We start from the raw sequence: 27,815 nt of genomic DNA on the forward strand, positions 1-27,815 counted from the left end.
AAAAGAATATGTAGCCAGTTTTTGAAAACCTAAATATGCTATATGTATTTTTCTATAACTTGCTCGTTTTACTTAACAGTGTGTCTTGGAGCTCTGTCCATTACACAGAGTGAAATTTATACACACATGTACACAAACTGTGTGTGTCTGTGTTACGTATGTAGGTAGAGTTGACACCAGTGCCACGGTAGCCTCATGCACACAAACTGTATTTCTTACTTACTTATTTGACTGTGGTTGACACACAATGGCCCATTGGCTTCAGGTACACCAGTAGTGATGTGACAGTTTATACGTATGCTGTGCTCACCACAAGGAAGCCACCGTCTGTCCCATAAATATGGAAGGCTTCGTGAATTTGATACCTTTCTTACTTAGGGGCCATGCTAATCTTCTCTGTATGGTTTCAATTCCAATTTTCGTACATATGCTGCTGAAGTAAGCACTGTATTTCTTTCTTTTAATTAAGTTTTGCCTTTATAAATTTATATATATGACCTTTAGTAATCTCTTAATTTTAGGAGAGTTTTAGATTTACAGAAAAATTAGAGTGTGTCCATGTATTCCGTACTTACTTTCTCTTACTGAAATTTTACATTTGTATTATACGTTTGTCGCAATTAATGAGTCAGTATTGACACATTATCATTATTAACTAAAGCCATACTTTATTCAGGTTTCCTTAGTTTTTACCCAGTGTCATTTTTCTGTTCAAGGAATCCCACCCAGGATACTACATTACGTTTAGTCATCATGTCTGTATAGGCTTTTCTTGGCTATGGCAGTTTCTCAGACTTTTCTTGCTTTTGATTACCTTGATGGTTTGAGGAGTACTGGTCAGGCATTTTGTAAAATGTCCCTCAATTGGGATTTGTCCTATGTTTTTCTCATGATTAGAATGGGGTTATCGGTTTTTGAGAGGAAGGCCCATGACTTTGTAAATTTTAAAAATAAAATTTAATTTAAAAAATCAAGGGGTGCTTGGGTGGCTCAGATGGTTATTGGTCTAACTCTTGGTTTCAGCTCAGGTCATGATCTCATGGGTCTTGGGGTCTATCCCCCCCTCAGCAGGGAGTCTGCTTGAAGATTCTCTGCCTCTGCCCCTCCCCCCACTTACGTGCATGCACTCTCTTCTCTCTCTCTCTCAAATAAATAAATCTTTAAAAAAAATCAAGTAGTACTGAAAGGTTTTTGTTTTTTGTTTTTTAAAGATTTTACTTATTTGTCAGAGAGAGAGAACACAAGCAGGGGGAGTGGGAGAGGGAGAAGCAGGCTCCCCACTGAGTAAGGAGCCCGATGCAGTTCTCGATCCCAGGACCCTGGGATCATGACCTGAGCCGAAGGCAGGTGCTTAACCGACTGAGCCACCCAGAGCCACCCAGGTGTCCCAGTACTGAAAGGTTTATAATGAGAATTGGCCCTAACTCTCTCTAGTCCCTGCCCTGGCCCCCAGCTGTTAACTCTTTTAATTCCAAATTTCTAAATAAAGTGCTCATACTGCCTTTTAATTTTTTATTGGTCAGTTTTAGACATATATTGCATTCTTCTTAAGATTAAGAAGAATTTAGCACTTTTATAACCTAGCTTCTTTCCTACCCAGTAATTTCATAAAACTTAGTTGAAACATAATAATCAGTGTTAATTATGACTTTGCAAATACTGTTGAGTGCAGATCAGAGATCCTTTTCTGTATGGTCTTCTGGGTTTTCATAATAAAGAATTGGCTCTCTTTACACACAGATAAATGGTCTCCAACTTACAATGACTTACAATTTTTTGACTTGATTATAGTGCGAAAGTGATGCAATTCAGTAGAAATCGTACTTTTGAATTTTTTTTTAAGATTATTTATTTATTTATTTATTTGACAGAGAGAGACAGTGAAAGAGGGAACACAAGCAGGGGGAGTGGGAGAGGGAGAAGCAGGCCTCCCGCTGAGCAGGGAGCCCAGTGCATGGCTCAGTCCGAGGACGTTGGGATCATGACCTGAGCCGAAGACAGACGCTTAATGACTGAGCCACGCAGGTGTCCCTGTACTTTTGAATTTTGAACTGTACTTTCTGAATTGGCAATATGTGGTAGGATATTCTCTGGTGATGCTGGGTGGGGCAGTGAGCCATAATGCTAGTCAATCATGGGATCACAAGGGTCAACAGTCCATACACTTAAAATTATTCTGTCCCCATACAGCCGTTCTTTTTCTTATTTTTAGTACAATATTCAATAAATTACTTGAGATATTCAACACTTTACTATAAAATAGACTTTGTGTTGGATGATTTTGTCTGACTGTAGGCTAATGTAAGTGCTCTGAGCACATTTGGTGAATTAGGTGTATTAAATGCATTTTTGACTTAATGATACTTTCAGTTTACAACGAATGGATTTATTGAGATGAAATCCCCTTGTTTGTAAGTCAGGAAGCTCTGTTTATATCTATTACATCTTCATTTTCTGTCCTGTTCTCTGTGTTGTGTGATAAGAGATGATATAGCAATTCCTCTTTATTCCTGGAGGTACTTTCTGCAGTGCTCTGTTGCTGTCCTTCAGTCTGAACTGGCTACCCTTTAAGCCACCTGCACAGCTTTCATACAGGTAGTTCCTTGTGTGCCCACCTGTGCTGGGTCTCCTGCTTCCTTGGTTTTATGCCTTCTTCCTTCTTTGTTTAGTCCTTAAAATTTTCTTGAGCATATCCTAAGAGGGGATGCGTGTATGATAAAAATATTTGAATTTTTGCTTGTCTGATCATGTCTTCCCTCATACTTGATTGATAGTTTGGCAGATTAAAGAATTCTAAGTTAAAAATTATTTTCATTCAGCATTCTGAAGGCACTTGTTTGTTGTATTGCTTTCTAGCATCTACTGTCATGTTGAAGAGTTCCACGCTATTACCTGATCTTTTATGTGATCTGGTTTTGTTTTGTTTTTTTAATTCCTTTGGAGACTGGATCTTTTCTTTATCTCTAGTGTACTGAAATTTCATGATGGTGTGCCTGGTGTGTGTGTGGGAAGGGGGGCTACCACTGTGAATTCCATTCTTTGTACTCATCCCTTGATGGAATCTTAATTTTGGTGACTGATCTTTTCTGAGAAAATTTCTTTTATTTATTTATTTTGGTATTTTTCTTCCCTATAAAATTTTATTTTCCTTTTCTGAAATTTCAGTTAATTTGATAATGGATCTCCTGAATCCTTTAGGAATTTGGTCCTCCAGGTTACCTTATTTTCTGCTATTTTCCACTTCTTCGTCTTGTTGCTCTCTTTTTGGAAGATTATCTCAACTTACCTTCCAACTTTTTGAGTTTTTCAGTTTTGCCTTTGTATTTTTAAATTCTAAAAGTTCTTTTTTTTTTTTAATTTCCCAATTCAATTCAGTTTAAGCATTTTAGAGAAGTACAATCAGGTTGTTTTTAGCTCCACCCTTTGCCTTGCCTGGGGTACCTGAGGTTCAAGCCTGTTCATTTTCTCCTGAAAACGAAAAGTGGATGTTTGCCTTAAGGAGTGAGATTGAATGATTACTTGACTCTTTGGGACAAGGGTGGGAAGACTGGGAAGTCCTACTGTTTTTTATGTAAACTTTTAAACGATTTCCCTTATTTAAAGACTCCTGTGTGTGGTGTGTATACACAGATGTATATACCTAAATATATGTGTATGAGTTTTCATATATTTACACAGATATATATATATATGATACATAGGATCATTTTATATGTTTACATTTATATATGTTAAATTGCCTTTTTCTTCTAATATTTCATGAACATTATCCCTGCCTCATGATATTAACTATTATTCAAACATGATTTTTTTTTTTTTTTTTTTTTGACAGAGACACAGTGAGAGAGGGAACACAAGCAGGGGGAGTGGGAGAGGGAGAAGCAGGCTTCCCGCTGAGCAGGGAGCCTGATGTGGGTCCCGCTGAGCAGGGCCCTGGGATCATGACCTGAGCCAAAGGCAGACGCTCAACGACTGAGCCACCCAGGCATCCCTCAAACATGATTTTAAATGGCTTCGTATTTTCCCATTAATGAATATACCCAAATTTATTTAATCAGTCTCCATTTGTTAAACATTTAAGATATTTACAGTTTTTCGTAATTATAAATAATATGAGATGAGGACTCCTGGGCATGTATGTTTGTGCTGGCTTGTTATTTCCTTTTTATTGAATCCTAGCAGTGGCATTCTGGGATCATAGGAATGATTGGGCTTTTTTTGTTTTGTTTTATTTTTGTTTTTTGTGGGGGGAAGAGGGAGAGGGAGAGAGAGAATTTCAAGCAGGCTCCATGCCCAGAACGGAGCCTGTCGCAGGGCTCCATCTCTTGACCTGAGATCATAATCTGAGCCAAAATCAAAAGTCTGATGCTTAACCTACTGAGTCACCCAAGAATGATCAGTTTTTTTTTTTTTAAAGATTTTATTTATTTATTAGAGACACAGCAAGAGAGGGAACACAAGCAGAGGGGGAGTGGGAGAGGGAGAAGCAGGCTTCCCTCGGGAGCAGGGAGCCCGACTGACGTGGGGCTTGATCCCAGGACCCTGGGATCATGACCTGAGCCGAAGGCAGACGCTTAACGACTGAGCCACCCAGGTGTCCCAGGAATGATCAGTTTTAATGCTTTCCATCATATTGTTAAATTGCCTTCCAGTAAGACTTTTTAGTTTATACTTATCATTCTGTAGAAGTGCTTATTTTACTTAACCTTTGCCATTACTCTTAAGAAAAATGGTCAATTTGGGGGCGCCTGGGTGGCTCAGTCGTTAAGCGTCTGCCTTGGGCTCAGGTCATGATTCCAGGTCCTGGGATCGAGCCCCGCATCGGGCTCCCTGCTCCGCGGGAAGCCTGCTTCTCCCTCTCCCACTTCCCCTGCTTGTGTTCCCTCTCTCGCTGTGTCTCTCTCTGTCAAATAAATAAATAAAATCTTTAAAAAAAAAAAAGTCTTTAAAAAAAAAGAAAAATGGTCAATTTGATAAGTGAAAATGGTTTTATATTGTTTTAATTTGTGGTTTTTTTTGAAGACTGATAAGGTTGAACTTTTTTTTAATATTTACTTGACATTAACATTCTCTGGAATTTGTTTTATGTCCTTTGCACCTTTTTCTATTTTTTTAAAAAAAGATTTATTTATTTACTTGAGAGAGAGAGCGCACATGAATGCTTGTGCTCCCAGGGGTGGGGGGGAGGGGCAGAGGGGAAGAGGGAGAGAAAAATCCCAAACAGGCTCCCCACTGAGCAGGGCCCATCTCAAGACTTTGAGACCATGGCCTGAGCCGAAATCTTAGAGTCTGATGCTTAACCAACTGAGCCACTCACGCACCCCTGCACTGTTATTTTCTTTCTCTATTTTTTCTTATTTTTAAAAAAATACTAAGTTGTAAGAATTCTTCCTATAAAAAGAGATCTGTATAAAAAAGAAATTACCCCATGGTCTTTTAAGGAAAATTATTTGTTTTTATTGAGACACATAGAAAAATTGTGGATCCCTAACATTTTTGGAGGAGTAGCTTCATTAAATCTTAGGATTTTTTTTTTTTTTTTGTCAAAAACAACCAGGCCCGTTAGAAAAGGGAAATAAATTTGAGGAACTACTTCTGGAAGGCTGTAAGGACTAAGAATTTCCTTCCTTGCTGTGGTATGACTAGGAAAAGAAGGAAGAATTAACAAAGATCAACATAGAGCACCTAAGAGGAAAGAAAGTTACCATGTATTGTAGAAAGTAATGCAGTAATTTCTTACTATATCGCAGGACCTGTTTCATGAATCCAACAAGCACTTACTGGGTTAGAGCCTTCTCTACCGTTAAGGAACATACACTGTACTCTGGTGGGGGGAGGAATGATTATAAAGAGAAAGATACATTTATATCAGAAAGAATACAGTGTGAAATTTGCTGTAATAAGGCTAGAGAGAACCTGCCTACTGTATTATACAGGATAGTTTTAATGGACCTGGTCTGATTTCTTAGCACAGAGCAGATGAGAATGAGCCTATTGATGACTGCCAGAAGTTATAACTGTCACCTCTCATATGTGGAATAATAAATGACACCCAAGACAATAAAAATTAAATGATGCTCAAATCCTGTAGTTTTGAACAGGTGAATTTTGTTTTGCTTTTGAGTTCATCAATATGAATATGATAATGAGTTTAAATATTTGTCATAATGAAAAGACTAAATTATATTTCTTAGATTTTTGTAAACAGGGAAGTATGTAATACATTTTGAAAATTATTAGAATGATTAAAAAATAGTGCCAATCTTCTGTTATCTAGAAACTATGAATGAATTCTTAAGATTGCAGATAAATGGATTTTTGTTGTATTATAAATCTCTTAAGGGGTGCCTGGGTGGCTCAGTCGGTTAATCAAGTCTGTCTCTTGATTTCAGCTCAAGTCATGAAGTCAGGGTTGTGAGATCTGGCCCCCATCAGACTCCATGCTGGGTGTGGAGCCTGCTTAAGATTCTCCTTCTCCCTCTGTCTATCCCCTCTTATTCTCCCCCTCACTCCTCTCTAAGAAAATTAAAAATATCTCTTAAAAGGATTCTCTAACAATGCTTTTTATAAGTTTGACTTTCTCCTTACTGAAGTGATTCATCTAATATTTGTGTATGTGCTTTCATCTCTATATTATTATAATGACTTTAATACAGGTGAAGACTAGTAAATTTTATTATAACCAAATGAAAACAATGATTTTTATTTAAGAGCTGGTTTTCCATAGTGGTACCAATAAGAATCAAATGATATCGATGTTAAGACTCTTTAGTACAGCACTATTATTCATTTTCATCTCTTGCATATAAGTGCTCAATAGAAATATATTGTGTGCATGAAATCTGAAATATATTGTTAAATCAGTAAATTGAATATATGTTTGAAAATCCCATTTATATCTTATTTGAAATTATTTTAATCAATTTTATTTTTTATATCATAACTTTTACATACAGTGTAAGTCTTCACGTGTATTTTTCCACACGTGTAATTTGTAGTTTGTTCTGGTTTCATAATGACTTAGTCATTTATTCCTTCTCCTTTCTTTCATTCTTATATTCCTTCTGCTTCTGTAGGTTCAAACTCTATCATGGGTCTGTTTATATCTGTCTTTCCTCTCTCCCCTCGCCCCCTTTTTATTTTTATCTTTTTTTATTTTTTATTTTCATTTTTTTTGAGATTTTATTTATTTGAGAGAGAATGAGAGAGAGAGCATGAGCAGGGAGGGAGGGAGAGGGAGAAGCAGACTCCCCTGCTGAGCAGGGAGCCCTATACGGGGCTAGATCCCAGGACCTGAGCCAAAGGCAGACGCTTAACCAACTGAGCCATCCAGGCACCCCCCCCCTTTATTTTTAAATAAAACTTGCAGTCCTTATGTTAAGTTGGACTTTTCAAAACCGATAATTTCTTGTTCTTATGGTAGAATAATTTTTACTTTTATCCCAATAATTAGCTAAAAATTCCTTCTAAACCTTAGATTAGACCATGAAGGGTAAAACCATACAAATTCTTGGTCATGAAGAGAAATGATTTTTTAAGAATGACCATTTTTTTTTTTTAAGATTTTATTTATTTGAGAGAGAGAGAGAGAGAGAGAAACAGCATGAGAGGGGAGAGGGTCAGAGGGAGAAGCAGGCTCCCCGCTGAGCCGGGAGCCCGATGTGGGACTCAATCCCAGGACTCCGGGACCATGACCTGAGCCGAAGGCAGTCGCTTAACCAACTGAGCCACCCAGGCGCCCAAGAATGACCATTTTTTAAAGAACAATATTTTACAGTAAACATGATGCCAGGGAGCTGTTTTCCTTGTGAAAACATGTAGAAGTGGCTTTTATGACTATGAATGCATTAAAATATAGTAACAGCAGAATTGCGATTTTATAGACGGTGTTCTAAATTGTTATGACAAAAAATGCTTATTATGGCTCAATATTATGGATAGACATAGATAATATTCTGCATTCATAAGGCTCATATCTTTGCAGTACGCTTTTGTATATATTTCCTATTTAATCTTTATTTAAACTCCATTTTACAGCTGAGATAGGAGATCTGAAAGTTTGTTATCAAGGTTGCAGAACTTGAACCTAGGTCTTCTGAACTTGTAGGCTTTCCACTTTGTTATAGCTGTAACATGTTTACCTGTAACATATAAACATGTCTTACAACATCTTTATGTTATCTGTAACATGATTTATGAAACATTTAATGGAGGAATTTAAAGTTGGATTTTGAAAAAGTATATGCCCTGACAAGAAGCAAAAAATTCTAGGAAGGTTGAAGGTAGATTGAAAGATTGAGACAGGTGTGTAGGTTGGGACAGCAGTTACCCCCCAAAAACGCTTTTCTGCTATGAATATATAGGATGATTTGTGTTTGCTTCCTTTCCTTAGAAGGTTCTAAGTGTGGGGTGGGAGGGTAACTAGTTATGTTGTCAGTCACTCTTCTTGTCTTGGCTATGTCATTGTTTTTGTTTCTAGATGTTTTTCATATAATGACTTAACATCTTCAATTTATCTTTACCTAATATTATACCGGAAGGCATATTCTAGGACCCTTTTTCCTGTTTTATGAAACTAATATGGTCCTATTGCAGAAACTTTGAAACTTTTTGCTACTTAAAAATAATCGCTTTTAGGGGTGTCTGGCTGGCTCAGTCAGTAGAGCTTGTGACTCTTGATTTTGGGGTCATGAATTCAAGCCCCACATTGGGTGTAGAATTTACCTTAAAAAAATAATGGCTTTTAATAATTTGCATTATTATTTTTCAGTCTGATTTTTGAATGTGTATTAATTATAATTTCAAAAAATTGGGATGATAATTGGGGTGCCTGGGTGGTACAGTTTAAGCAGTTAAGTGGCCAACTCTTGGTTTCAGCTCAGGTCCTGATCTCAGGGTCATGAGATCCAGCCCCATGCTCAGCGTGGAGTCTGCTGAAGATTCTCTCTTCCTCTCCCTTTGCCCCCCACCCACATTCTGCTCTCATAAATAGGTAGGTAGGTAGGTAGACAGATAGATAGATAGGGATGTATAGGGGCAGGAGTTATATATGGAAAATCTGTGTGCACTTTCTGTTCAGTTTTGCTGAGAGCCTAAAACTGCTCTAAAAAATAAAGTCTAGGGGCCTCTGGGTGGCTCAACTGGTTAATGTCTGACTCGTGATTTCCACTCAGGTCATGATCTCAGGGTCATGAGATTGAGCCTTGCATCTGGCTCTTTTGCTCAGCGTGGAGTCTGATTGTCCCTCTCCCTCTGCTCCTCCCCCTGCTTACGTGCATGTGTGTGCACGCTCTCTCTCTCAAATAAAGAAATAAAAATCTTAAAAAAATAAGGTCTATCGGGGTGCCTGGGTGGCTCAGTTGTTAAGTGTCTGCCTTCGGCTTAGGTCATGATCCCAGGGTCCTGGGATCAAGCCCCGCATCAGGCTCCCCACTCCTCAGGAAGCCTGCTTCTCCCTCTCCCACTCCCCCTGCTTGTGTTCCATCTCTCACTGTGTCTCTCTCTGTCAAATAAATAAAATCTTTAAAAAACAAAAAAACAAGAAAAATAAGGTCTGTAATGTAATAAATATATTTATAAATAAAGTTTATTAAAAATTGGGTAATACCATATTATAATTTTATTTCCTGAGAAGCTAGTTTAATTGTATTCTGAAAAATATTTATATTTTGTGACTGATAGGTTATATTATATCATAATTTTTTATATATATGCCATATTTATTTTAATCTTTGTGGTTAGAAGTCAGGATTGTGGTTACCCTTAGGGATGTTGCATCAAGACTGGAAGGGAAGACAGAGGGGTCCTGAGGTGCTGTTTATTTTTGTGAAAATTGAGCTATATACCTTACATGTTTTTTCTGTATGTATATCTTAATAAACTTTAAAAGTTCAGTACTTGAAATAACAAGGTTAATAAAGTTAATAGGGATGATTGGGAAAAGAAATGTAGAGATAGGTGACTTTTCTTCAGTTGTGATTTTTAAAAGATACGTAAATAGTTCATTAAAAATGTATGTTTAGGGCGCCTGGGTGGCTCAGTTGGTTAAGCGACTGCCTTCGGCTCAGGTCATGATCCCAGGGTCCTGGGATCGAGTCCCGCATTGGGCTCCCTGCTCTGCGGGGAGCCTGCTTCTCCCTCTCCCACTCCCCCTGCTTGTGTTCCCTCTCTCGCTGTGTCTCTCTCTGTCAAATAAATAAATAAAATCTTTAAAAAAAAAAATTGTATGTTTACTTAGGAAATATTAACTTATATATGTGTCTAAGCTCCAGCTATTTGGAGTAACACTTGATGGCTGGACGACAGCCTGTGACAGGATTTCAAGGACTTTAGACATTAAAAAGTAAGAGTAGCAAACTAGTCTGAAGCATGAGAACCGCTTAATCTATTTCTAGAATTTAAGTTGTATATGAACAGATGAGGACCTTATTTACTCACTTCTGTCTCCCTAAGCCTTTTCTTATACTCAGCGATGCATATTTGTTAAATTGGTGAATCCCTGTTTTTGTTTGCTCTCCCATCAACTATCCTTTCTTCTGCTTTGAGTATTATCACTTTTAAAAAAGCACTTTGTAAGTTTCAAGGTAAAGTATCTTATTTGAATTTGTATTTTTTTATTATTAATGAGTGCAAGTTTTAAAATGTTTATTAAGTACATGTACTTAATTTTTTGAGAATTACCTGCTTAAGTAGCCTAGACCTGAGTTGTTCAGTGTGGTAGCCACCAGTCTCATGTGACTGTTGAACACTTTGAATTGAGATGTGCTGTTAAGTGTAAAATATACCCTGGATTTTGAAGTCTTATTGTGAAAAACTATGTAAGATGTCTCAATAATAATTTGTTAGTGTTGGTTTCATTTTGAAATGACATTTTTTAGATCTATTGGTTAAATAAAATGTATTGTTAAAATTAATTTCACCTGTTGGTTTTTGTGTCTAATGTGACTACTAGAAAATTCAAATTCACGTATCTGGTAAGCATTTTATTTCTACTGGGCAGTACTGATCTAGACGGTAATCTAATCATGAGGTGATTAGGACCTGAATTAGGGTAGTATTTATAGAAAGGAAAGTAAGGGAGGATTTTAAGAAATTCTGCAGTATGCATATACACTGTATAATCTCTGTTACAAGATATTTTACAGTTTTTATGTGCTTCAGTCATGACTTTGTAATCAATAGTAAGCTTTTTTTTTTTTTTTGAAGGCAAAGGCTATGTTACTATTTGAAAATTCTCCTCTACATCTTCTGTTTTGCTGTGTGCATAGTAGCTTGATTAAGCAAGAATAGGACATCAAATAATCTTATAAATGCAAATTTAAATTTTTAGAAAGCAGATCAGTGATTCCTAGAGTTCTTATACCTTTTATTTTAACATCCTAATATCACCAGGTAGCCAGATCAGTCATATCCTTTTTAAAAGGAGTAAGGGTAAGGGAACTAACATTTAGTCATATATATACCAGGGTCTGGGTAGTCATTTTATTTTTTTTTTTCATTTAATCCTTATGGTAACCTGTGAGAAAGATAACCAGTATTTTATAGGTTAAGACACTGCGATTGAGTAATTTTTCCATTGTTATGGTATTAATTCAGATATGGCCAACTTCAAAACTAGCACTTTATCCATTGTAGTTTATTATCTTGATTAAAGTTATTTTAAATGACTTGAAGTTAGTCTAATATTGTGGTTGACATGCATTAAAGAAGAAGAATCTCTAGAATGAAATATATAATGATAAATTTTGATAGTTTATGATGTGTATGTTATGTGTTCTATGTTAATATACGACAGGAAGTTTGGAAATCTCTTTCCCCAGACCTGAGAAGAAGAACAAAAGGCATGTTTGTTTTTCATTCTGATTTTTGGTGTATTCTAGAAATTGCACATAGTTCTTGGGGAAAAATTATAAAATAGTTTTAAATATTTACTTGGTTTTGTCTTTCAGATAAAATCAAAGACAAAATTAAAGAGAGAGATAAGGAAAAAGAGAGAGAGAAGAAAAAGCATAAAGTAATGAATGAGATCAAGAAAGAAAATGGAGAAGTAAAGATTTTGCTGAAAAGTAAGTTTATATTCAGTGATTTTAGTTGTACTATATTATATTGCTCAGTGTACTTACTGGCTTAGTGATTCAAATAAGAAATGTTTGTTGCTGAATTTTGCTGAGAATAAACTTTAATGGTAAGAATATGGAAAGTTTTCTAATAGTGTGGAGTTCTAATCTGTATAGTAATGTCTTTAGTATATTTCATTAGTGAGTTATGAAAAAGTAGAAAAGGTTAGCCTTCATTAAACTATTAGATTCCTTAAACATAGGTTATCTAATTCTGTTTGCATTACTAGTCTTTACCCATATTTAGATCATCTAAACAGGCTAAAACAATTTTAGTATGGTAGGGATGGTAGAAGAAGTGAGCTTAAAAATATTTGAATGTAATCACCCTATCATAGTTTGGTATCATAGAGGGAACATTTTATTCTGAGCTGAATTAGAAGGTATACTGTTTTGGGGTACCTGGGTGGCTCATTCATTGAGTGTCTGCCTTCGGCTCAGGTTATGATCCCAGGGTCCTCAGATAGAGCCCCACATCGGGCTCCTTGCTCCGCGGGAAGCCTGCTTCTCCTTCTCCCTCTCCCCCTGCTTGTGTTCCCTCTCTTGCTGTCTCTCTCTCTCTGTCAAATAAATAAATAAATAAAAATCTTAAAAAAAAAAAGGTATATTGTTTTACTGTGTGTTTCTTGCAGGCTTAAAGAACATCTTCTTTTTGTTTGCTGTTTTTTTTCTATTGTTACATTTGTTTTCAGTTGCTGTTTATACATGGTGGGGGGTGGTTGGGGAATAATACAAATCCTATCAGTAAATCTGAACTTTATCAGGGAATATGTGTGGTAGAAATAGAAGTAAGGACAGTTTTATTTTAATTAATTACTTAATTTGTTTATTTTAAAGATTTTATTTATTTATTCATGAGAGAGAGAGAGGCAGAGGGAGAAGCAGGCTCCCCATGGGGAGCCTGATGCGGAACTCAATCCCAGGACCCTGAGATCATGACCTGAGCCGAAGGCAGATGCTTAACTGTCTAAGCCACCCAGGCGCCCCTATTTATTTATTTATTTTTAAAGATTTTATTTATTTATTTGACAGAAAGAGACACAGTGAGAGAGGAAACACATGCAGGGGGAGTGGGAGAGGGAGAAGCAGGCTTCCCGAGGAGCAGGGCTCGAACCCAGGACCCTAGCATCATGACCTGAGCCATAGGCAGATGCTTAACAACTGAGCCACTCAGGCGCCCCAGGACAGTTTTAAATTCACTCTGGTAGCAAGATAATCAGTGGCACTTTGGTTGTTAGGCAGCTAACAAATTCATTACCTGCCCCTATTGACAATTTGTAGATCAGAACACATTGATTAATTGGATGTTGAATTTACGTGTTAATAAACCATTATATCTACATTAAGAAGAAAAGGCTGTAGTACTGTATGTATAATGAAATAATTGGTTAAAATTTATATTATTTAAGATAAACAGAATATTAGATTCTGTATTTTCATTTCATTCTTTGTCATGTTCCCTGGTCACACTTTAAACTCTATTTTCTACTTGTCAGAACTTTATATTTTATAAAATTCTTTTGACCTTGGAAGAAGCAGGTCAGAGCTTAAGTCGATAGCTACTTAGTTAATGCTCATGGTCCTTTGATTCTGTTTCTTTTGACATTGTGTTTTTGTTGTGTTCTCCAATTAGATTGTAAGCTTTTGAAGAAGGAGTCAAGTCTAACCACCCTAGTGCTGTACAGCAGCTAATGATTCATGCTTGAAGTGTTTACTTAACTTTATCCTGTTGGTTTGGTCAAATAGTCATTTTTTACTGGTTTAGTCATATAATCATTTTCTTATCCAATGGAATGTACAGTGATGTTACTGGGTTGAATGTGGGATTCCTTACATACCATTAATGTAAAATATGTGAATCTAGAGATTACATATACAAATAAAATTTAAAATAGCCCCAGAAAATGGAGATTTTTCAGCAATAGGCAATAATAACTTTGACTTTGAAGTAAGTGAAAAATCTAGGAGATATTTTGAACTGAGCTAAACTGAAAACCTAGTGATGATAAAGGGGAAAAAATGAGATAGTTTTGGAAATGAATTAGTGACCTCTGAGATGACCAGGGGAAAGTGTATTTCCTGTAAAACAGGTAAATAATAATTTAATTACTGCCTTACAGGGTTGTGAAGATTAAATGAGGTAAGGTATGGTGAAGTGCCAAGTAATGTGTTTGGCCCACAGATAATTCAAGAAGTGGATATGAATCTTGTTTGTAAACATGTATGAAAGATTAACTCTTGTGATTGCAAAACAACAAAATTATCTCCTGCCTGGGTAAGATGCAGATAATTAAATGAATAAAACACGATTCATTGGGCAGTGGTGCCTGTCCCCTTGTAAGCAGCAAGTAAGTGTTAGCTGTTGTTATTGTCTAGTAAAAACAGTTTGCTCTGCTAATTTATGATCAGGGAAAGGCCCTCTTTGTTATTGGTGTCATGCAACAACAACAGAATCAATATGGTGGGGGCGGTGTGCTGTTACTTACTACTGTGTGCCCCTTTTTCCTTCATGGCTTTTAACCTTTATTTTGTCTTTACAATTTTCTCCTTCTGATAAGACTAATGTTGCAGGCTGTGGCTATTCAGGCATTGACTGATGACAGCACTCGAACATCTAAAATAGATGCTAACTCTTAATTCACACCAGTCCTCATTTCCTTCAGGTTTTTATCAAAAACTGCATCAAACTGAGTATACTAGAGATATGTACATAATTATATACATGCTAAAAAGGTTATTTATTTATTTGAGAGAGAGGAGAGCACAGAGGGAGAGGGAGAAGCAGACCCCTGCTGAGCAGGGAGCCCAATGAGGAGCTCAATCCTAGGACCCTGGGATCATGACTTGAGCTAAAGGCAGCTGCTTAACCGGCTGAGCCACCCAGGCGCCCTAAAAAGTTTTTATTAATGCAGAAATCCTGTAAATGTTTTTCACTGATGAAATAGGATTCTTTTATGAGAAATAGTTTAAAGGGACAAATATATTTGACACATAAGCTTATCAGCTCATCCTTTTATAATGTCTGCCAGCTATATGTTCCAGCCATTTTTTTTGTTGTGAAAAGTTGTAAGAACAGAGATGTTATGATTATAGTATTTTTGAGAGTAAGTTTTATCATTCTAGTATATCAAAGAAGCTTGTTGGTGAGCAGTGGGCATGGGGGTTAAAAGAAGCCAATATCCAAGATTATTGGTAGTATACCAAAGGTCGGTCGGTCGGTCATAGGTGGGTAATTCTTGTCAGGAAGAGTGAAAATATTGCTGTGCAAAAAAAGCAAAGTCATTCCCCCAAGACCAGACATTGAAAATAGCTAAGCTAATTACTACTTTTTTTTCTATGTATGAGAATGGAGTTATATATAAATATTAACTCATATTAGACATGAAATCAGAACCAGTTTTTCTGGACAGCCTTTATTTTTTCTATTAACACAAAGTATCCTAAGGCTAGTGGTGCAAATAAATGCCAGTAAATTTGTGATTTTTTTAAAGGTTTTTTTGGTATAATTAGCCATTAACATACACTGTTTTTGTTTCTGTTTCTGTGTGTGTTTTTTTCTTTGAGTGACAGTCTCTTTCTCTCTGGCTGTGTGTGTGCACCTTTCTCTGTGTCTGAATCTCTCTTTGCCTCTGTTTGCATTTGTGTGTCTGTGGTGCCATGTTATGTGTATTTGTCTGGGGTCCACTGTGTGCATAGATCTGTGGATCTGTGGAGGGAGGATTCCCTATCAACCTTATACCTTTATATTTTTTGAGGGTCCAAATTACTGACAACACTTCTATTCTTTCTGTTATGGGTGCTTATTAGGATCCTTTTAATAAAGTATAGGTCTGATTTGAAGATTTACAGGATTTAGAGAAAGGTGTACTTTAAGTATTTTTTAGTGTAATAGAAGAACATTGATATTCAAAATTGTCTAATTTCCTTAAAGTATTTTATTTTATTTTATTTTTATTTTTATTTTTATTTTTGGTTTTCCTTAAAGTATTTTTAAAATTTTCTCATTATATATCTACTGCATTTCATATGTCATTCTAAGACAGGAAATGAATGACAGATTATATAAAACTTTAAAAACCTATCTAGTAAATGCTAGTGCCTCGGTTTGGTTTAAATGTAAAGAATGCATTTTACCTGTGTCCATCAGAGGTCCCCGAGACTACCCCCAGGTTTGGTGATTTGCTAAGAGGACTCATATGACTCAGCATAGAGATGTACTCATGGCTATGATTTACTACAGTGGAGGATACAAAGTAAAATCTGTAGAGAAAAAAGGCACATGGGATGTCTGGAGGAAACCAGGCATAAGCTTCCAAGAGTACTGTCCAAGTGGAATCATACAGGATACACATGTGACAGCACATGTGAAATGTTGTCTACCAGGAAGCTCGTTAGAGACTTGATGCCCAGGGTTTCTATTGGGGGTTGATTACATAGGCACCTTCTGTCTAGCATGTACCAAAATTCCAGGCTCTCAGAAGGAAAACATGTGTTCAGTATAAAACAGATTGTTTACACAAAAAGTTTAGGTACAGTGAGCCACTCTTATCAGGGATTTGTGGGAACATTCCCAAAGAACAAGTTACTCAGATGCCAGCCAAGGGCCAACCTTGCAAGCAGGCCTTCCTCAGCCATGTTATGTTAACTCTCTTCTGCATACTGTGCTCACTTTAGTATTTAATTACAGAGCAGCTTGTCTTGGGAATTTAATTCCTTAATGCTCATTATGAGACTCTCTTAACTGATTTTTTTTTACTATTTTGCATTTTTCATCTGACTATTTAATACTATTGCTATTTTCATCCATCCTCGTGACTAGAGAATAGATAGACTGTTGTGCCTATTTCATTTCAAAGTAACATATATCCTATTGACTAGATATTTTCTATTTTACTTTTTTAAAGATTTTATTTATTTATTTGACAGAGAGAGACACAGCGAAGAGAGGGAACACAAGCAGGGGGGTGGGAGAGGGAGAAGCAGGCTTCCCGCGGAGCAGGGAGCCCGATGCGGGGCTCGATGCCAGGACCCTGGGATCATGACCTGAGCCAAAGGCAGATGCTTAATGACTGAGCCACCCAGGCGCCCCTCTATTTTACTTTTTAAACATGTGTTAGGCATAAATGTAATAGGATATTAAGCTTATATTTTCATTCAAATGAAATTCTGTTTATTTTGGCAATCCATTTGTATAATTTTACATGTATTTTCAACTTAGTTATTATACTTAGGCCTTTTAAACTTTAAGTTGTATTTTTTAATTCATTGCTTTTTTCCTTGACACATTTTTGATTTTGCTTACATATAAAACCTCTTTTATCTTTTATTCTGATTACCTCCCTATTTTAATTTTTTTCATTAATTTTGTTAAGATATTAACCTGAATCTCATGTTTTGATAGTTCATCCTAGGTAGCAAGTATGAATTTGTTAATATATTTACTTCTAAGTAGACTCCTCAGAGAATTTTATGAGTTTACAAATCTGCGTAATCAATAAAGTTGAAAGGCTTTTATTTTTGCTTTTCATGATTATACCAAGTCAGTATTCATTGAATATTTATGAATTTTTATTTTTATTATTTTTAAAGAATTTATTTATTTGAAAGAGAGTGACACAGCGAGAGAGGGAACACAAGCCAGGGGGAGTGGGAGAGGGAAAAGCAAGCTTCCCGCCGAGCAGGGAGCCTGATGCGGGGCTCGATCCCAGGACACTGGGATCATGACCTGAGCTGAAGGCAGACGCTTAACAACTGAGTCACTCAGGCGTCCCTATTTATGAATTTTTAGAAGTGATGGTTTGCTTTTAACAGTAAACTTCCCCTTTTTAGAATTGCCATCAAGTTGAGAGAATTTTCTTTTTTAAAAAAATATTTATTAGAGAGAGAGTGCACACAAGCAGGAGGGGCAAGGAGAGGAAGAGAGACTCCCGAGCAGACTCTAAGCTTGAGCGTGGAGCCCGTTGCAGGGCTTGATCTCATGACCCTGAGACCACGACCTCAGTTGAAACCAAGAGCCTGAGCCACCCAGGCGCCCCAACTTGAGAGAATTTTTATGTTTGTTTCCAAGATTAGGATTTAGTGGCATTTATATTGTGGAAAACTTTGGCTGAAAGGGGGACAAGGAAAAATTACACAAACCTCAGTTAGTTTGTTGGTGAGTGAAATGTTTTCATTCATGGATTCATTAAATATTCATCTGTAATGATATATTAAATGCCACAAAGGTTACAATGACGGGGGAGAAGTATCACTTCACTCTGAATTCATATAAAAATGACTTGTTTCACTCATACAATATGTGGAAGGACATCTGATATATAGGTATCCTATGAGTGAAAAAAATATATGAATTTAGAATGAAGTGATTCCAGTTCCAGCTAGAGAAATGAGGGAAAGCAAAATGAAGGAAATGATATGAGTTGTTTTTAAAGAATATGTAAGAGAGAGGTCAGGACAAGAGTATTTTAGGGAGAGGAAATGCCTTTGCAAGTAGTAGAAAGAAAAGGCAGGACTAAGTGTTTTATAAGAAATTTTAAGTAATGCAGATTGACCGGAGAATAAAGTACTTGAGAGCATTGTCTTGGGACTCCATACTAGAGTGGTTATATTTTATTTGGTAGGTATTGAGAACACTTGAAAGAAGTTTACTCAAGGGATGAATATGATCAAACAATATATAAAACTTATAGAAAGATTAATATGGCTCCAGAATTCAGGATGCTGGTCATGAAGCTGTTAGACCAAAAATTTATAAAGAAGTAAAAAATCAAGGATGAACTGGATAATTGTTAAACCTTGGAGAGACCAGGAAGAATGATTTGAAATAATATCACTGGATTTGATATTTGAACATTATGGGAAAGTAAATTTGAGTAGACTGGAAGCAGACCTAGAATTTAAGGAACAAGAATGATAAGATAATAAACGGAAGACACTTGGCATAGAGGGTTCTTTATGAGAAGTGTGGTCAAAAGAAGAGGAGAGGGAACTATTTTTGTAAGGGTTTTTGGAATTGGTGGGAAGGACTTATTTTGAAAAGTAGGCAGGACATCTCACTCACTGGAGACAGGAATAAAAGACATACGTGAATATGGAAAAATTCAGGTAAGGAAGCAGAGTGGGAAGATTTAATTCATAACAGGTTGTCTATAAAAGTGAAATAACAGGTGGAAACAGTGAATGCCTTCTTTTCTTAACTCTTACCTTAATGGCTTTCTCATATTATCTTAGGAAGCATAATATTTTCTTGCGAAGATGTTTACTTTCTCCTTTTTTCTCATTTTACAGAAATATATTGTGATAATGTTATGTGTTTATATGTACACTTAGTCTATAGCTGTATAGACTCCGTGGATTACTCTTTTATTTTTTGGAGTTCTAAATTTCTGGGTGCAGAGTCTACCTGAATTCAGTTACAGAAGCTCATTAATATATAAACTTATAATGCCCCAAATCTTTTACTTTTATATTCATCTCTTTACTAGTACATGGTATCATTTATGCTTAGGACATGAGAAATTATTCTAATTCTGTCATCTTCTTTATGGTGCCTTATTGGGTTTTCATCAGGAACTTTGCAAACTCCAGTAGATCTCTAAAATAGCCCATTTTAGATGCAGGAGTAGTTTACTAAGGAGGAAATACGGTAAAAAGCTAAGGAATTGGTGTGTTTTGTTACTCTTCTATTATGCAAGTCATTTTCTCCCATTGTGATTTACAAGTCTTGACACATACGCAATTTTGGAGAACTCAGATGAATAAAAATGACGCTATATATCAGTGGAAAACATCTGGAGGGCATTATTCATATTGACGTCTGTTCACCTTCCCATTTCTGATTTTCTACATTTAAATTTGAAGATTATGCTTTCTAAAACTTCCATTCATTACTTCAGTAAACACTGACTGAGCATCTACTACATGTCAGAATGGTACCTGCACACTATAGGTGTGAGTTTGTCCTAGACCTTCGTGTGTGTGTGTGTGTGTGTGTGTAGAGAAAGGGAAAGAGACTAAATTATGATTACCAATACTGTGTGAAACAAGTCCCAAATATAAGCCTAAATCTGAGTAAACTTTGCTTATTTATTTTAAGACAGTTCCTTAAGTGTGATTTTTCTAAGTAACTAAAGTACGGAGTTTTTAAAGAAATTTTTTCCCAACAGGTGGGAAGGAGAAACCAAAAGCAAATGCTGAAGACTTACAAATTAAAAAAGTAAAGAAGAAAAAGAAAAAGAAACACAAAGAGAATGAAAAACGGAAGCGTCCAAAAATGTATAGCAAATCTATTCAAACCATCTGCTCAGGATTGCTATCTGACGTTGAAGATCAAGAAGCCAAAGGCATGCTACATGATAACGTAAAGGATTACAGTGGAAAGAGTTTGGATAACAAGAACTATGATTCCAAAATTCCTGAGAATAGTGAGTTTCCATTTGTCTCATTAAAGGAGCCACGGGTTCAGAATAACCTCAAAAGGTTGGACACTTTGGAGTTCAAACAGCTCATTCATATTGAGCACCAGCCTAATGGAGGTGCATCCGTTATCCATGCCTATAGTAATGAACTCTCCCACCTTTCTCCTGTGGAGATGGAGAGGTTTGCCGAAGAGTTTGTGGATCTGGTGTTCAGTGAAAATGAAAACTCTGCAGCTTTCTATGTAATGGGTATTGTTCATGGGGCAGCTACTTATTTACCTGACTTTTTAGACTACTTTTCATTTAATTTTCCCAATTCGCCAGTGAAAATGGAGATATTAGGAAAGAAGGATATAGAAACGACAACTATGTCCAATTTTCATGCTCAGGTAAGAGGTTTTTAGTTAGTTGTTTTTTTTTTTTAAACTTTTAGTTACATGATTTTAGACAAGTTTCAGTTTTTCATTTTGTTATAGATTTGAAATAAAAAGGTAAGAATATAATGACAACTCTTCGGAATATTAAGAATAAATTACCTTCTTGATGTGAACGTAAGATTTTAAATTTCAGAGTCTACTTAGTCTCTTTTTTTCTTAAAGATAATTAATGAAATAAGATTTTGTTGTCCTTTTTTGCAAGTATTTATTTTGGAAATGAAAGGACTGAGATGAATTCAGCCATGTATTTCCCATGTAAGCAGTTCTCTTACCTAAAAATGACCTAAAGTCTTTTTGCTTTATGCCTTAAAATTGCTTAACACTGGATGCATCAGATAGTGGGTGGTGAGTAAATGTTAGCTGTTAAATATATTGTGGTACAAAGGAGTCAGTTAATTCTGCATTTATGTGAGGAGATTAGTGTAGCAGTGCTTTTATTGAGCTGACTTCCTTTTCCTACCCTTCTCTATGGTGTAGAATATACATTATTTTAGAAAGCAGAGGCAGAGTCAAGTCCATTTGCTCTTGAAAGTCAATGTGGGCGCATCTAAAAGGCCATTGCCATTTGTTACCCACTCTCAGATCAGGGACTGCTTAGGCCAGGAGATCAGCCAATTTTCATATTTATGGGTGCTAAAGTTCCCAGTTTTCTAAGGAATAATTGACAGCATTCTAGTTTGGAAGGAGGGAAAAAAGTAAAGCCTCAAAGGGATCTTAGTGATCATCTATCCCAACCTTTCTCACTTTACAGATATGCAAACAAACATAGATAGGAGTGACTTCTACTTTAAGGTTGGCAGCAGTACCAGGAGTAGAACACAATCTCCTTAGTCTTCATCCAGAACTGTTTTACTTACTCTGAGTATATTTCTTTTTTTGATACGTGTTTAAGTTATAGTCTCCGCCTTAAATGGTAGTCTGGATGTCCAGTCACATGCACACATACTTTTATTTCTAATTTCTTCATTCTTCCCAGGAAAAGCTTGTCACTTAATCTAATTTGTGGTATCCCTCCAGAGAATGATTTTTTTTAACCATATTTATAGAGCTTTTTAATTTGGGAAAATGGTTTATGAATTACAGGGACTAACTTACATGCTAAACCAGTTTATAACTTGAGGCTTTTCTTGTCCTGAATGTGAGAACCTCTCTTCCAAATTTTTGTGTAGTCATTGTAGTGTGACTGGGTTAGTGTGGGTAGCTGGATGAGCTCTGATATGGGGTGGATGCAAAGAGAAGGGAGCTAGTCCTGGTCTTGTCGTTTACCAGCTGTGACACTAGACAGCTACTTAAGCTGTATGTCTGAGTTTCCTCACATACAAAATAAAGATAATATTGCTCAATTCACAGGGCTGTTGGTTAGAAATATTTCATAGAATATTAACAGGTTATACAAAGAGAGTTGTTACACTGACTTGGTATATAATATTACAACTTTCCATTTGGTTGAATAGGTGATGGCTAGTTTCTGAATGAGGAGTTTTGTTTTGTTTTTTAAGATTTTATTTATTTATTTGACAGAAAGAGACACAGCGGGAGAGAAAACACAAGCAGGGGGAGTGGGAGAGGGAGAAGCAGGCTTCCCGCCGAGCAGGGAGTCCAGTGCGGGGCTCGATCCCAGGACTCTGGGATCATGACCTGAGCCGAAGGCAGATGCTTAATGACTGAGCCACCCAGGTGCCCCTGAATGAGGATTTTTGAGTGTGTTAATTTAGGGTAGGGAGTTCAGCAAGTACTGAAGATCAAAAATTACCACAAATGTTTTATATACTGATAAGGAATTGACTAAATTACAATACATGAACACAGTGGGATATTATTGAGCCATAAAAAGGAATGAAATAGGGCGCCTGGGTGGCTCAGTTGGGCCTTCGGCTCAGGTCATGATCCTGGAGTCCCGGGATCGAGTCCCGCATCGGGCTCCCTGCTCGGCGGGGAGTCTGCTTCTCCCTCTGACCCTCCTCCCTCTCATGCTCTCTATCTCATTCTCTCTCTCAAATAAATAAATAAAAAATCTTAAAAAAAAAAAAAAAGAATGAAATACTGATACATGCTGATACATAGTGCGGATGAACCTTCAAAACATTATGTTGAGTGAAAGAAGCTAGTCGCAAAAGGTCACATATTGTATGATTTCATTTATATGAAATAATGGGAATAGGTAAATCTATAGAAACAGACAGCAGATTGGTGACTGCCAGGACCTGGGGGAAAGGGACCTGCAGTAAACATAGGGGGTGCATCTATCTATTCAAGATAGGATCTCATTTCCTTTGGTTAAATACACAGAAGTGAAACTGCTGAATCATATGATAGTTTTGTTTTTCATTTTCAATTAAAAAAATTTTTAAAGATAAACTTTTTGAAGCTTTTGTTAAACTGATTTTTTAAAAGGATTTTATTATTTATTTATTTGACAGAGAGAGAGAGAGAGAGAACACAGGGAGGAGAGGGGCACAGGGCTAGGGAGAAGCAGACTTCCTGCTGAGCAGGGAGCCCAATGGCGGGGCTCAATCCCAGGAGCCTGGGATCATGATCTGAGCCGAAAGGAGATGCTTAACTGACTGAGCCACCCAGGCACCCCCAGTTAAACTGATTTTTTAAATAAACTTTTTATTGAAGTATACATACACAGAATGCACACATTATAAATGTATAGCTTAATGAAGCTTTACTAAATGAACACATGTATAATTTTAAGAAGTAGAATATTACTAGTAGTCAGAGCTTCCTCCAAACCCTTCTTTATCACTACTTTGTGCCCCCCACCCATACATACACAAACACCCAGGTAACCACTTTCTGACTTCAAATACCACAGATAAATTTTGCCTGTTTTTGGACTTTTATAATAGAATCAACTAGTATGTGAATTGCTGTATGTGGCTTCCTTCCTTTAGCATTATGTGTGTGAGATTCATCCATCTTGTATATAATAACAGTTTATTTTCTCATTGCTGTATGGCATTCTGTTGTATGAATAAACGACAATTTATTCTGTTTATGGTGGATGGATATTTGTTTCTAGTTTGTGGCGGTTACAACGGGTGCTGTGAATATTTTTGTACATGTGTTTTAGTGGACATAATGTATTTGTTTCCGTTGGGTATGTATATAAGATTGGAATTTCAGGATCAGAAAGTACACAAATGTTCAGCTTTACTAGCTACTACAGGTTTTCCAGAAGTTATTGTACCAATTCAATTTACATTCCCACCAGCAGTGGTACACATCTTTGGCTACACTTAATAGTGTCTGTCTTTTTCATTTTAGCCATTCTGGTGGCTGTGTAGTAGTATCTCATTGTTTTAATTTGCACTTCCCTGATGACTAAAGAAGTCAAGCTCCTTTTTATGTAATTATTGTCCAGTTGGATATCCTCTTTCTAAAACTAGTGTACTCTTTTGTACATTTTCCTGTTGGTTTTTCTTTCTAATTGGTTTGTTGGGCTTCTTAATATATTGTGGATAAGAATCTTGTCAGATATGTGTATTGCAAATACGCCCTCTCACTGAGTGGCTTGCCTTTTTACTCTTTAAGAGTGTCTTTTGATGACTAGAAGTTCTCAAGTTTAATGTGATCTCATTTGTAAGTTTTTTCCCCATTTACGATTAGTGCTTTTTGTGTCCTGTTTAAGAAATCTTTGCCTACCCCAGGTCATTAATGTATTCTCTAAAGTTTTTTTCTTGAAACTTTCATTGTTTTACCTTTTGCATTTAAATCTACAGTACTTTTGGAGTTGATTTTTGTGTATGGTATGAGGTAAACTTCAAGGTTCATATTTTTCCATATAGGTACTCAGTGGACATGATCATTTATTGAAAAGGCACCCATTCCACATTACAGTGTCATGTCATCTTAGCCATGAATCATCTGAATCATATATATGGTGTTTCTGGACTCCCTCTAATTTCATTATTCTATTTGTCTTAATTGTCTTAACTTTATAATAAAACTTGGTCTCTAGTAGAATAAGTATCAGTTTTGCTATTCTTCAAGATTTTCTTGGCTCTCTATATTTCCATATAAACTTCACAGTTTGTCTGGTTCCACAGAAAAATCTGCTTAGGATATTGATTGGGATTACATGGAAGTTGTAGTTCAAGTTTGGGTAGGATTGATGTCTTTACAATATTGAATCTTCCAGTCTGTGATCATGGTATTTCCCTTCATTTGTCTTTTATTTTCTCTCAATAATATATTTTTTTCATCCTATAGATCTTACACATCCTTTGAGATTTATTCCTAGGTATTTGAGGACTTCATTTTATTGATCACTCTTTTTGAGAACTTGGAAGCTCTGAGTACTTTTAATTTTTTTTTTTTTTTTTGACAGAGACAGCGAGAGAGGGAACACAAGCAGGGGGAGTGGGAGAGGGAGAAGCAGGCTTCCTGCTGAGTGGGGAGCCCGATGCGGGGCTCGATCCCAGGACCCCGGGATCATGACCCGAGCCAAAGGCAGACACTTAACCGACTGAGCCACCCAGGTGCCCTCTGAGTACTTTTAGAATATGACATTAACACTCATCTTGAGAAATTGAAAGTGTATCTTGTACCTTATTTCTCTTCCAGCATCCTTTCCCCCCTTATCTATGGTATTATTGTGCATCATGCACACTTGTTAGTAGAATCACATAGTGAAGCTATGTATTTTGGTGATGTTAAATGAATTAGCTTACATGATGCCACGTGAATTTGTTTTCACCAAAAGAATTGGTTGAGGTAACGTTAACTGAACTAATTGTGTGTTAGTCTTCTAGGGGAGAAAGGAAAGGAGGTATCAGTATTGGAATGTAGTTTCACTTAATATCAACCATAACAAAGACAAGTTGTGGGAAATAAAGCCAAATTCATGTTCCAGCTTGATGATTTGGTCATAACTTCTTGTTAACAAAGTTCAAGGGGTTAGGTTCAGTAGAACCTGCTTTATATGAGAAAGAATGCTTTTTACAGAGCAGAGGAAAGCAGAGCTGTAGAGAAGTTTTGAATTTTAAAATTTTGTAATCCAGGGCTGCCTGGGTGGCTCAGTTGTTAAGCGTCTGCCTTCGGCCCAGGTCATGATCCTGGAGTTCTGGGATCGAGTCCCGCATTGGGCTCCCTGCTCTGCAGGAAGCCTGCTTCTTCCTCTCCCACTCCCCCTGCTGTGTTCCCTCTCTCGCTGTGTCTCTCTCTGTCAAATAAATAAATAAAATCTTTAAAAAATAAAATTTTGTAATCCAGTAACTACCCTTTAATTCCCCTTTCTACCTTTTATATTCTGACAAACCTTTGATCCAATCAAAACCAGTCTGAAAAGCAGTATTCAAAAGATCTAGAAACATGAGAAGAGATAATTGAATGAGTTGATAGAGAAGGGTACAAATCTGACCTTTGTTGGGCACCTGGGTGGCTCCATCGTTAAGTGTCTGCCTTTGGCTCAGGTCATGATCCCACGGTCCTGGGATCGAGCCCCACATTGGGCTCCCTGCTCCGCAGATAGCCTGCTTCTCCCTCTCCCACTCCCCCTGCTTGTGTTCCCTCTCTCGCTTTGTCTCTGTCAAATAAATAAAATCTTAAAAAAAAAAAAGAAATCTGACCTTCGTTGTTTTTATTTAATCTTAGTTTAGAAAATACATTTAGCAGCATTAAAGAAATTCATAATGATAATGATGATGAGTATCTATGTAATGAATTAGCACAATTTTTTAGTGGATAAAATAGTATATATAATAATTTAAAATATATGTTCTATGTTTTCTTGCATTTTTTTTATTATGTTATTCACCATACATTACATCATTAGTTTTTGATTGTTTTCTTGCATTCTAATATTGTACTCTGTGTAAATATTGAAGCTTGAAATGTAAATAAAACCTCCTTAATTTCAACTTTAAAACACGTCCTCATATGCCCAAGTTTAGATCAGACCCAAAGAATTAATACCACCAGCAGGGCCACTGTATTTGATGATGTAAATTGTTACTACAACTCTTGATAATGCAACCTGGTGGCCCTGACTACCACTGGCTTATGGAACCCAAACTAAGTCCATCCTCGTGAGACTAGTTTGTTTCCTCCTTTCCTTCCTACCTTCTTTCCTTCCCTCTTTCCTTCCTTCCTTCTTTCCTTCCCTCTTTCCTTCCTTCCTTCCCAATTAAAAATTTTAAGCAACCAAAATTTAACCAAAATACATTTGCCCTCAATTCTGTGGAAACTAAAAGATGACAAATTATGTAGCTATTTCTATGATCTTTATAGTGATAGTGTTTATCTTTGTAATAATTACTCTGTAGTTGTCACAAAAACTCATTTTTGCACCTGTTTAGCCTTTATCCTTAAAACGTTAGTTTGAGTTTTTTTGGTGGATATGTGTGTACATGTGTATACAACAGTACACACACACACACACACACACACGGCAGTGACAGAGGATCAAGACATCCTAGCCTTTGAATTCTTTTGGTTATGGAATTCTTTTTACTTGTAATGTTTTCCGTCTTCATCTGTATCCTTGCAAGTTGCCTGAAAAATTTAAAGGCCATGTGAAATTATATCTTGTTTTAATAGGTCATGTCATGTCTCTGAGTTGTGGCTCTGAGTCACAGTGTCAGTCAAACTGTATGATAAAAGTCTTTGAGAATAGAAACATACCCGATTTTTATCGTAAGTTTGTAACCTATCTGTATCCGTTCTTTTGCTGTAAAAAACAAAACCCTGAAAACCTAATGCCTTAAAGTGATTTCTCACAGTTCTTTGGGCTGTCTGGAGAGTTCTTAGGGTCTTTGTCATCTTGTCTGGGGCTGGGTGGCCTCATTTACATGTCTGGTGGTTGGCAGGTCAGTTGGTCTTAGGAGATCTTGCTTGTA

The 27,815-nt window shown here is 36.6% G+C and overlaps 1 protein-coding gene and 1 non-coding gene across 2 annotated transcripts in view; one reads left to right on the forward strand and one right to left on the reverse strand.

The window, feature by feature from the left end:
• The window catches only part of RSBN1L (round spermatid basic protein 1 like), a 65,776-nt gene that overhangs the window by 22,754 nt on the left and 15,207 nt on the right, over positions 1-27,815 (forward strand). Inside the window, exons 2-3 of the mRNA XM_035020435.1 lie at positions 11,949-12,065; positions 20,282-20,922. Coding sequence (XP_034876326.1) covers positions 11,949-12,065; positions 20,282-20,922 — 758 coding nt within the window. The remainder of the gene's footprint in view (positions 1-11,948; positions 12,066-20,281; positions 20,923-27,815) is intronic.
• LOC118021422 lies at positions 335-446 on the reverse strand. The gene has a single exon (XR_004682168.1). It is a non-coding gene; the product is annotated as a U6 spliceosomal RNA (small nuclear RNA).

The sequence above is a fragment of the Mirounga leonina genome, unplaced genomic scaffold (assembly GCF_011800145.1).
Source record: "Mirounga leonina isolate KUSES-001 unplaced genomic scaffold, KU_Mleo_1.0 Mir_174, whole genome shotgun sequence".
Taxonomy (NCBI): domain Eukaryota; kingdom Metazoa; phylum Chordata; class Mammalia; order Carnivora; family Phocidae; genus Mirounga; species Mirounga leonina.